Source organism: Chrysochloris asiatica, unplaced genomic scaffold, assembly GCF_000296735.1.
Source record: "Chrysochloris asiatica unplaced genomic scaffold, ChrAsi1.0 scaffold00009, whole genome shotgun sequence".
Taxonomy (NCBI): Eukaryota; Metazoa; Chordata; class Mammalia; order Afrosoricida; family Chrysochloridae; genus Chrysochloris; species Chrysochloris asiatica.
Window position 1 is genome coordinate 670,705 of NW_006408527.1, and position 12,569 is coordinate 683,273.

The following is a 12,569-nucleotide window of genomic DNA, read 5'->3' on the forward strand; positions in this document are numbered from 1 at the left end:
CTTTGCATAGTCAGTAAAGCACAGGTAAACATTTTTCTGGTATTCTCTGCTTTCAGCCAAGACCCACCTGATATCAGCAATGATATCCTTTGTTGCATGTCCTCGTCTGAATCCAACTTGAACATCTGACAGTTCCCTTTCAGTGTACTGTGGCAGCTGTTTTTGAATTATCTTTAGCAAAATTTTACTTGATGTGAAATCAATGATAATGTCCAATGATTTCTGCATTCCATTAGATCACCTCTTTTTGGAATGAGGACAAAAAATGGATCTTTTCTAATCAGTTGGCCAGGTAGCCGTCTTCCTAATTTCTTGACATAAACGAGTGAGTACCTCCAGTGCCGTGTTAGTTTGTTGAAATATTTCCCATCAGTTGTATCCCATCAATTCCTGGAGACTTGTTCTTTGCCAGTGCCTTCAGTGCACCTTGGATTCTTCTTCTGATATCATTGACTCTTGATCATATACTACCTCTTTCAGTGGTTGAATAATGACCATTTCTTTTTGGTATAGTGACTCTGTATATTTCTTCCATCTTCTTTTGATGCCTTCTGCATTAGTCAATATTTTGCTTATAGACATCTTCACTATTTTAAACATGTAATCCATTGACACTCAGTATAGTTATAAATGTTCTTGTTGTTGCTATGTGCTGTGGAGTAGGTTCCGACTCATAGCAACCCTGCATAGGGTTTCCAAGGCTGTAAATCTTTATGGGAGAAGAAAGCCTCTCCTTTCTATGGTGGAACAGCTGGTAGTTCCTAACTGCTGACCGTAAGATTAGCAGCCCGATTTGTAACCACTAGGTATGATTATTTGCTATCATTTTGCTTTTTGTTTTGTGTGTGTGTGTGTGTGTGTGTGTGTGGTGCTGCTGGTCTTTGTTCTGCATGTTTTCCGGTGACTTTATTTGTGTGTGTGTGTGTTTTCTTGTCAATTTCTTCACAGGTTTAATGTTTCCACAATCATCTTGGATTTTCCTTTTCATGATTTGATATGAAGGTGTATTAAGTTTCTTTGAGGTTATCTTTACTTTATTAATTGCTTCCTCATTTTAAAATGGTCTGTTTTATCCTGTTTTACCACCTGGAGATCTATAACTACTTTTCCCTGCCTCACTTTGTAGTTGTCCTAATCATAGACTGACATCCCAGGAACTCTATTTTTAGTCTTGCAGTTTTGTTCTGCTCTGGACTCTTCCATCTTGGAACGAAATCCGGCCGGGGGTGCCCGGGAAGGCAGTCTCTGGTTGTTGTCTCCTCTTGTTGGTTCTCCAACAAAGAATTCCTTTTAATAGATTTTAGAGATTTGGCTTTGCTTTTATAAAGTCCTTTCATTGTTGTTTATCCTGAAATGTTCTGTTTTGTCATCATATTTGATAGACAGCTTTGTTGGCTATGTGATTCTTGGATGGCAGTTTTGTATTTGTTTTTCTTTCAGAGTTTTGTATATGTCTCCCAATTGCATTCTTACCTGCTTCTGTGGTGTCTGTTGAGAAATCAGAGCTTAATCTTTTTGGATATCCTTTATAAGTAACAATTCATTTTCCCCTAGCTTCTTTTAGAATTCTTTCCTTATCTTTGATTTTTCCAGAGTTTGATTATGATATGTCCTGGTGATTTTATTTTTGGGTCTATGATGCCTGAGGTTCATTCTGCTTCTTGAAAGCTCATCTCCTCCTTCATGATGTTAGGGAAATTTTCTTCCAGTATCTATTTGATTATCTTTTCTTTGGTTTCCTGTCTCTTTATGTTCTAGAATTCAAATAACCCTAAGTTATTCCTCTTCATGTTGTCCCACATGAATCTTAGGCTTTCTTCAGATTTTTTAATTCTTTTTTCTGACTGTTCTTCTATCTTTCTAGTATTGAAGGATTTATCTTCAAGATTGCTAATTCTGGCTTCCATAGATTCATTTCTACTCCTTTACCCTTTCAGTGTATTTTCTACTATTTTATGCTTCATTTTAGTTTTTTTGGTTGATGTTTAGTAACATTGCATTTTATTTTGCCTTCTCTCATGAATATTGAAGCTAAACATTTTTTCATATATTTAGTAATTGTTTGTGTAGAAACTGTTGTTTTTAAATACCCTTTGCCCATTTTTCTTGTGGTTCAAACCAACCTTGTGGTCCAGTGCTTTATTATACAGCATCATACCAGAACTCTTTCTTTATATTTTTGTATATGTATCCATCTTCTGAAACACACATTGAAAATAGATTCTCCTATTCTGTTGGTTGTCTTTTCACTGTTTTTATGGGTGCCTTTGTTACACAAAAGTTCTTAATTTTGTTATAGTCTAACTTATCAACATTTTCCTCCTTGTTTGGTTGGTTATTTATTGATTTTTTTTGTTTGTTTGTTTGCTTTCTTCACTCAAGTTAACATGTGTCTAGCACCTAGTTAGTAATTTACCCTCTTTCCCTTGCACCTCTACTAACCATTAAATAACGTTTCTTTTTGAGTGAATGTTACTTTGCCCTATAGATTTACCTGAAGTTTAATAACTTTTGGTCTATTTCAAGATCCTGCAACTGTGCTATTTTTAGTGATAAAACCATCTTAAATTTCTAAGACATACCTACATGAAAGCTAAATATTTTCATTCATCTCTTTGATTTCTGATTTTCAAAATTATAGGATAGATGGTTAACTATTTTATGTTGTTATTGTGAAGTGCCATCGAGTTTGTTCCAACTTATAGTGACCTTGTATAGGGTTTCTGAAGAGCAGCTGGTAAGTTTGAACCTCTGACCTTGGGGTTCAAAAGGACCTTGTAATCAAGTGCTTATCCTAAAGCACCATACCAGGGTACTCCTATGTATAGCAAAAGTGTAATCTAATGGCTGCATACAGCATGCCCTTCTTAAACATTTGTTAAATGAATAAATACATACTGAGGTAAAAGCTATTTTTCTATGATTTCCCCCAAACACTTGAAACAAGAAAGCCAAGCTTTAGAATATTTTCTCTAGCTGTTTTTTTATTTTTTAGCAAAATTAAATATTTTCCCTTCTCACTTTTCTATTCATTTTAGTCAGCATTGTAGCTTAGCACCAATATTTAAGGTAAAAATATTTTGGTATTGCTTGGCTTTGCTTCATAGTCTTTTTTTTTTTTTTTCTACAACTCATGATGAAGGTACATCACTGAGGCAAAGGAGAGAGCAGGGGTCAAGTTTAATCACATAACTGCATTTAAAACATGTACCTGTATATGGTACCTTATGTCTGCTTCCATTTTGCCAAGTCTCATGACTGAGACTAAATTCAATGTTTACAGATATATAAATATATAACCTTCACAGAGGAAAAGGAAGTATGAATAATTCTGAACAATATTGCATTTTACCACTAGGCCTTATGGAAATACATTAACATTTTTAAAAATGCTTTATAATTCATAAAAAGATTGATATGTTTACATTTAAATGCATTCATTTGTGATTTGAATGCATTTAAATAATTACTTAAGATCTATAGCTGAAAAACAGTATTTACAACTAACTTTCCATGGTTGTTTTCTCTATAAATTCTATCCATTTTGTTTCCCAAAACCTGGCTTTTAGCATCCTACTTACCTCAGCCACTCAAAGTTTAATGACTTTCTTTTAGTTACATGACAAATTTTAATTAGTTGCAAAACCTTTTCTGTTCATTTATTAGGAAATATGAAACTATAAAATTAGTATCAGAGGTTCAGATGAGTTTGAATACTGAAGAATGTGTTATTGAGGCTAACAGTTCTATTCTGTGGAGTAAGAAAGGTGGCAGAATGGAGCAGACACTAAGTCTAACAGCAAGAAGTTTGTCCAAGTGGACAGCAGTAAGAATGTAAAGCATTGAGATTTCAAAATGAGTAGAAAAAGTGTGTCTAAAAAGGGTCCAAAAGCGTAACACATAGAAGATGAAGGTGCAGAATCTATGAAGACCAGGACAAGATTGAGATGTACCTTGGGAGAGTTTGAAGCTCCATACCTAGGCTAAACTTTGCTGGTATTAAAGAAACTAAAAATGCTTCTAACACAAACGATTTTTTAACCTTAGCTGTCTGTACAAACTTCTCAAGCCAATTTCCCCCCACTTTGTCAAACAAGCTGACATATAGTCTTACCTGTTTCTCCCTCCTTCCAATGAAGTTTTTCTCAGTAATTTCCATACTTGCAGACCTTTGTAAAAAATGTCCCAAAGATCTCATATGCTCTGAAAACACGCTTGTGTATCATTTTCTCTGTGAAGCCCTCTTTAATCTTATTTGGATCAACTATATCTTGTACATCTGTGTATCTCTTTATCACTTATTGCACTAAATTGCAGTTTATTTTTTAATTGTCTTTTTACTCAACTAAAACTTCATGTAAGGATGGTTTGTTAGTTTCTGCTCTGAAATGTTCTGCAGAATAGTCAACCATTGTTAATATTCCATAAATGAACATTGAACAATGATGATCTGATGCTCACAAAATACCTTCTGTTTTCTAATCTCCAAATCTTTGCTAAAATTTATCCCTTACCTGTAATGCACCTATAATTTTCTTTTTCTTCATCCAGACTCTCTAAATATTTACTAAGTATACCTAGACACTGTGTTAAATACTATAAATGGAAAGATGAATTAAACTTTTTTTTTTTTTTTACTTTAAAGTGGCTACCGTCTATTGAATCCAGCTTTCATCCTTCCACCTATATAGAACATTGTTGGGTTTAAGCATAACAACAATTGTGAGGATGGTGCAGGACAGAGCAGTATTTTGTTCTGTTATGTAGAAGGTCGCTATGAGTTGGAACCAACTTAGCAACATATAGAACCTTATGGGCAAGGTAGTTCAGTGTTAGAATTCTCGCCTTCCTTATAGGAAACCTGGGTTTTATTCCCGGCCAATGCACTTCTAAGAAGAAAGGTCTAATGAGCTCTTTTGAAATCAGTCAATGAAAACCTCATGATCACAATGGGACCATTGTGCATGGGGTCCCATAAGTCAAGGGCCAACAGGATAACAGCTGGCAATAGCAACATAAAACCTTTAGTCACCAACCCAGTTTCAAGAGATTTTCTTTCTCAAATTTTCATAATTCTTATTGACTACATTACTCAAAGCCTTATTTTCTAATTATATAACATGTGTTTTAAGCCATCATTTCATCATTATGTATGTTCTTTAGCTGTTGTATAATTCTCACAGTATGACTTGTGTTTTCAGGCATATACAAAACAGAGATTATGTTGCTTATACTTTTTGTCCTTTTTAATCCACTAAGTAAAATGCCTTGCACAAATTAAGAACTTCACAATATGTGATGAGTAAGTGGGATTCCAGGTAGAATAGAGGTGGATCCATGTGGTGGTTTGATAAAACTTATAAAGGACTTGCACAAGTTCTCCCTGCTTTCTGAGCTTGGAAGAGTTTCATGAGACAAAAGCATTGTGTATCTTGGACCATGGTGGCAAATTGTTGAAAGAGTCCATGGAGTCTGAGTTTCTGAAGGTTGTAAGCCAGTCAGTTATAAGGTGGCAGTCTAGGAAATTATTTCTATGAGCTAATTCATGGTGGATGTTTCCAATTTTCAGCATCTATTACAAAGCATTGTCCCCTGTAATTTTTTTCACTCATGTAAAAAAATAAAATTGTTGTTGTTGTTAGGTGCCACCAAGTCAGTACCAGCTCTTAGTGACCCTATGCACAACAGGACAAAACCCTATGCGTAGCAGAATAAAACACGATCCTGGGCCATACGACTCTGATAATATTTTCATATTGATACTCAATTTTGGGTTGACAACAAGACTTTTTATGTTCAAGGATTTTTCAAAAATTTAAACTTCTCAAGAGCTTAAGTTTGATTTCCTAAGTACAGGTTGGCATTCATAATAGGGTACATTTAAAGCCAAAAGGCTGAGATCATTCCGGTACATTGCTATGTGTAATTCTCTGACAGTACTCAGTACATCATAAATAATAATGAAAGTAAATGTACATTTATCAGGAAGAATCAACAAAGCACCAGCACTGATTTGCTGATCACATTTGTCTCACCAGGTATTAAGGCCAGCTTCCGAACAAGGGTGCCTGAAGGTTTGATTGTTTTGGCAGCAACCCCTGACAATCAAGAGGAGTATTTTGCACTTCAGTTGAAGAATAGGCGTCCTTATTTTCTTTCTGATCCTCAGGTAAATAAATAATCAGAGTTGTTATTGTTGAGAGTTTACTAGGTGCCAATTACAGAAGTAAGTGTTTATGTTTTCATGTTGAATTCGCAGCACTAACTATAAGGTAAATGCTATGATTACCCCTATTTTACCAGTGAAGAAATTGAAACTTACAAAAGTGATGTGACTATCCTACAACTAAAATAGTAGAGCTAATTTTCAAACCCTCAGTGTCTAATTCTATGGCTTACATGCCCAGCGATTCATTTTTTTAACTTGTAATGAATTTCAAATGTTTTCAATAAGTCTGAGAAGCTATATATTTTTTTCTCCTGAAAGTATAAACTATTTCTTCATTCATTATCTTATTCATTCAATTTTTAAACAGCAAATATGCAAGGGTCTACTTAACAAGTACTTGGACTACTGGTGTGGCACTGTATGATAAGCACTAGACTGCTAACCATAAGGTCAGCAGTTCAAACCTACCAGAACTGCTCCTTGGAAATCCTATTTAGGGTTGCTAAGAGTTGGAACTGACTCCAAGGCACTTAACAACAAAACATCAGTTACTATGCAATACTCATCTGTCAGATTGTTGTATTGCAGTGGCTTCTGTGTTATTGTGATGCTGGAAGCTATACCTTTGGTGTTTGGTGTTTGAACCCCAACAGGGTTACCCATAGTGGACAGGTTTCAGTGGATCTTCCAGACTAAGGCAGACTAATAAGAAGGAAAGGTAGTCTACTTCTGAAGGTTTATCCACCGAAAATTTTATTAATAACAGAAAACCATTGTCAAATATAGTTACAAAACTGAAAACATTATGACTAGCAACTGAATATTTTCAGCTGTAGAGCTGGAAGATGAATCCCTCAGGTTAGAAGGCACTAAAAAATATGATTAGGGAAGAGTTTCCTCCTCAAAGTAAAGTTGACCTTGATGACACGAATGGAGTAAAGCTTTCAGGACCTTCTTTTGTTGAGGGACACAACTCAAAATGAGGAGAAAAAGCTGCAAATACCCATTTGAAATGTATGGAGTATACATCTAGGAAAGTTAGAAATTATCAAAAAAAAAAAAAAAAAGGGAGGGGGGATGGGGGACATGTAAAGACATATCCTGAGCATTATTGAGCTGAAATGGATGGCCATTGTCCATTTTGAATCTGAAAATCATATGGTTTACTATGAAAGGACTTAAAAATGCAAGAGGAAAGGCATAGCATTCATCAAAAATAGTATTCCAACATCTATTTTGAAATATAACACTATTGTGAAAGGATAATATCCATACGCATACAGGGGAAACTAATTAACACTATTTCTCAAATGTACGCACCAACCACTAAAGTCAGTGATGATGAAGTTGAAGGATTCTGCCAACTCCTTCAGTCTGAAACTGATGAAACATGCAAACCAGTATTGATAATTACTGTTGATTGGAATGCAAAGATTGGAAATAAAGAGGAAGGATCATAGTTGGAAAATATGGCATTGATGATAGAAATGATGCTGGAGATTGCATGATAGAGTTTTGCAAGACCAATGATGAATTCATTGCAAATACCTTTTTTAAACAGCATCAATTTAACTCACCAGATGGAATACACAGGAAACAAATTGACTACATCTGTGGGAAAAGATTGTGGGAAACCTCCATATCATCAGTCAAAACAAGGCCAGAGGCAGACTGTGGAACAGACCATCAGTTGCTCATATGCAAGTTCAGGCTAAAGCTGAAAAAAATTAAAACAAATCCACAAGAGCCACAATATGACCTTAAACATATCCCACTTGAACTCAGAGACCATCTCAAGAACAGAATTGATGCACTAGACAGTAATAACCAAAGACTAGAAGAATTGTGGAATGATATACAGTAAGAAAGCAACAGATAATTTTAAAAACTGGAAAGAAGTAAAAGAGCAAAATGAATTTCAGAAGAGACTCAGAAACTTATTTTCCAATGTAGAGATGCTAAAGCAAATATCAGAAACGAGGAGGTAAAAGAGCTGAACAGACAATATCAAGTATTGTAATGAAATGTGCAAAGACCTGAAGTTACAAAACCAAAAGGGAAGAAAACATTCAGCATTTCTCAACTTGAAAGAACTGAAGATAAAATTCAAGCTTTGATTTGCAATATTGATGGATTCTATGGACAAAATATTGAATGATGCAGAAAGCATCAAAAGAAGATAAAATTAATAGAAAGTGTTATTGTATCAAAAAGAAATAAACAATATTCAACCATATCTGGAGGTAGCATATGATGAAGAACACATGGTACTGAAGGAAAACTTCGAAGCTACACTTAAGTATTGACAAAGAACAAGGATCTAAGAATTAATGGATTAGGAGTTGAAATCTTGGAACAAACTAATGCAGCACTGGAGGCACTCACTCATCTATGCCAGGATATTTGTAAGACAGTTAGTTGGCCAACTGATTGGAAGAGATCCATATTTGTGCCTAGTGAAAGAGGTGACTCAACCAAATGAAGTAATTATCAAATGATCACTAATATCACATGCAAGTAAAATTTTGCTGAAGATAAATTTTTAAATGCCTGCAACAGTACATCAACAAGGAAATGCCAGAAACTTTAGCAGGATTCAGAAGAGGACTTGGAATGAGAAAAATCATTGCTGATGTCAGATAGATCTTTGCTAATAGCATAGAATATCAAAAAGTGTTTACCTCTGCTTTATTGACTATGCAGATGCTTTGGACTGTGTGGATCATTACAAACTAAAGATAACATTGCAAACAATGACTATTCCAGAACACTTTATGGTACTCAGGAGGAAGCTGTACATAGATCAAGAGGACACTGAAAGATTTAAATTCAGAAAAGGTTTGCATGAGGGCTCTACTCTTTTACCATACTTATTCAATCTGTCAATTGAGCAAATAATCCAAGAAGATAGATTATGTGCAGAAGAATATGGCATTTGAATTGGAGGAAGATTTATTTAGCCTCATGAGCACACACCTGCAACATACAGATGATAAAAACTTATTTGCTGAACGCAAAGAGGACTTAAAATACTTACTGATGATGATCAGCCTTCAGTATGGATTGCACCTCAATGCAAAGAAAACAAAAATTGCCACAACTGGACAAATAAATACCATCATGATAAGCTGAGAAAAGATTTATGCTGGCCAAGACTTCATTTGGCTTGCATCCACAATCAGTATTCATGGAAACAACAGTCAAGAAATTAAATAACTATTGTACTATGCATATCTGCTGTACAAGACCACTTTAATGTGTTTAAGAGCAAAGATACCCGTTTGAACACTAATGTGCTGCTGACTCACACCATAGAATTTTCGATAACATCATATGCATGCAAAAGTTGGACAATGAATAAGGAAGGCCATAGAAGAATTGATGCAATTGAGTTATGGTGTTGGAAAAGAATATTGAAAGTACCATGGACTGCAATAGAACAAACAAATCTGTAGGAAGAAGTACAGCCAGAATGCTACTCTGAAGCCAGGACGGCGAGACTTCATCTCTCATACTTTGAACATATTATCAGGAGGAACCAGTCCCTGGAGAAAGACATGATGCTTGGTAAAGAGGAAGGTCAGTGTAAAAGAGGAAGTGCCCCAGTGAAAAGGATAGACAGTATGCAGCAATGGGCTCAAATGTAACAATAATTGTGAGATAGCAAAGCACTGTGCAGTGTTTCGTTCTGTTATGCATATGGTTGCTTTCAGTCAGAACTGACTGAACGCCACCAAACAACAACAACACCAACATTCGGTACCAACATCACAGACATTATTATAGTTCTAAATAGATCTTGAAATGTTCTTTCAATGATGAATGTGATGCCATTCTTCTTCAACTGGTCATTTCTGGCATAGTAAACCATATGATTCTCAGATGTAAAATGGCCAAAGCCAGTCCATTTCAGCTCACTAATACCTAGGATATCAATCTTTATGCATTCTATTTCATTTTTTATAACTTTAAGTTTTCCTAGATTCATACATTTTATATTCCATTTTCCAATTATAAACAGATGTTTACAGCTGTTTCTCCTCATTTTGAGTTTTGTTCCATGAGCAAAAGAAGGTCCTGAAAGTTTCACTGTATTTGTGTCATCATAATTAACTATACCTTGAGAAGGCAGCTCTTCACCAGTCGTATTTTGAGTGCCTTCCAACCTGATGGGCTCATCTTCCAGCACTGTACCTGACAATATTCTGGTGCTATTCATCATGTTTCAATATTCAGTATCCTAGTGCTATTTGACAGTGTTCTACTGGTATTCGTCATGTACCATACTTACGAGAAGTATTTAAGAAAGGCTTTTAACCAAACAAAACATGAATTTGAAATATAAATAAGAGAAGCAATGGTAAATAATAAACTTAACAATATTTAGTTAAATTTAAGCATCTAATGGCTATTATTGTTGTTAGGTTGTGTTGAATCAGCATAGACTCATAGCGACCTTATGCACAACAGAATGAAACACTGTCCGGTCCTGTGCCAACCTTACTATCATTGCTATGCTTGAGCCCATTGCTGCTGCCACTGTGCTATCTCATTGGGAGTATTCCTCTTTTACGTTAACCCTCCACTTTACCAAGCAGGATATCCTTCTCCAGGGACTAGTCCCTCCTGATAATATGTCCAACGTATGCAAACAAAGTCTAGCTATCCTGGCTTCCAGAGAACATTCTAACTGTACTTCTTCCAACACAGATTTGTTCTTTTGGCAGTCCATGGTACTTTCAATATTCTCCTCCAGTACCGTAACTGAAATACACCAATTCATCTATGGTATTCTTTATTAATTTTCCAACTTTTATTGAAAACACCATAGTTTGGGTCAGGTACACTTTATTCTTCAAACTGATATCTTTGCTCTTCAACACTTTGAAGAAGTATTGTGCAGAAGATTTGTCTAATGCAATATATCAATTGATTTCTTGACTGCTGCCTCCATGGTTGTTGATATTGGTTCTGAGAAAAATGAAATCTTAGACAACTTCAATGTTTTTTCTCCATTTATCTTGATATTTATTGGTTAAGTGGTAAGGATTTTGGTTTTCTTTACATTGAGGTGCAACCAACACCAAAGGCTGTGGTCTTCTTTAATCTTCATCAGTATGTATTTTAAGTCCTCTTCACTTTCAGCAAGAAAGATTGTGTCATCTACATAGCACAGGTTGCTACTGAATCTTCCCCCAAATCTGATAATACGTTTTTATTCATATATTATTTGCTTCTCAAATTATTTGCTCAGCATACAAATTGAATAAGTATGGTGAAAGAATGCAACGCTGGCACACACCTTTAAACCATTTAGTGTTTCCTTTTTCTGTTTGACAACTGCTGCTTGATCTATGTATAGTTTCCTCATGAGCACAATTAAGTGTCCCAGAATACTCATTCTCTGCAGTGTTGCCCATAGTTTGTCATAATGCACACAACTTAATTCCATTGCACAGTCAATAAAAGGCAGGTAAACATCTTTGTGGTATTCTCACCTTTTAGACATGACCCATCTGATGTCAGCAATGGTATCCCTGCTTCCACATCCCCGTCTAAATCTGATGTGAACCGCTGGCAGTTCCCTTTCAATATACTGTTGAATTACAAAGTTGTAAACAAAGAGGAAGGATCATTTGTTGGAAATTATGGCAGTGGTTATAGAAACTATGCAGGAGATCACATGACAGAATTTTGCAAGACCAATTATTTGCTCATTGCAAATACCATTTCTAAACAATATAAAGTATGATTATACACATGGATCTCACCAGATGGAATACACAGAAATCAAACTGACTACATGTGTGGAAAGAGTGGAAAAGCTCCATATCATCAAGCAAAACAAGACCAGGGCAGACTGGGGAACAGACCATTAACTGCTTACATGCATGTTCAGGATGAAGATGAAGAAAATGAAAGCAAGTCTATGAAAATCAAAATATGATTTTTAACGTATCCAACCTGAATTTAGAGGTCATCTGAAGAACATATTTGCTGAATTAGACATTAATGACTGAATACAAGAATAGTTGTGGGATGACATCAGGGACATCATACAGGAAGAAAGCAAAAGGTCATTAAGAAGACAAGAAAGATGAAAACGAGCAAAATGGATGCCAGAAGAGACTCTGAGACTTACTTTCCAACATAGAGATGGCTAAAGGAAGTAGAAGAAATGAGGAGGTAAAAGAGCTGAACAGAAAATTTCAAAATGCAGCTAGAGAACACAAAGTTAGATATTTTTACAAAATGTGCAAAGACCTGGAGTTAAAAAACCAAAAAGGAAGAACGTTTCTCAAGTTTATGGAACTGATGAAAAAAATCCAAGCTTCAACTTGCAATATTGAGAGGTTCATAGTGTAGTGGTTATGAATCGGGCTGCGAACCTTAAGATCAG

The 12,569-nt window shown here is 35.4% G+C and overlaps 1 protein-coding gene across 1 annotated transcript in view; it reads left to right on the forward strand.

Moving 5' to 3' along the window:
• USH2A (Usher syndrome 2A (autosomal recessive, mild)) overlaps window positions 1-12,569 on the forward strand; it is a 1,370,557-nt gene that overhangs the window by 577,177 nt on the left and 780,811 nt on the right. Inside the window, 1 exon segment of the mRNA XM_006834191.1 lies at window positions 6,039-6,169. Coding sequence (XP_006834254.1) covers window positions 6,039-6,169 — 131 coding nt within the window.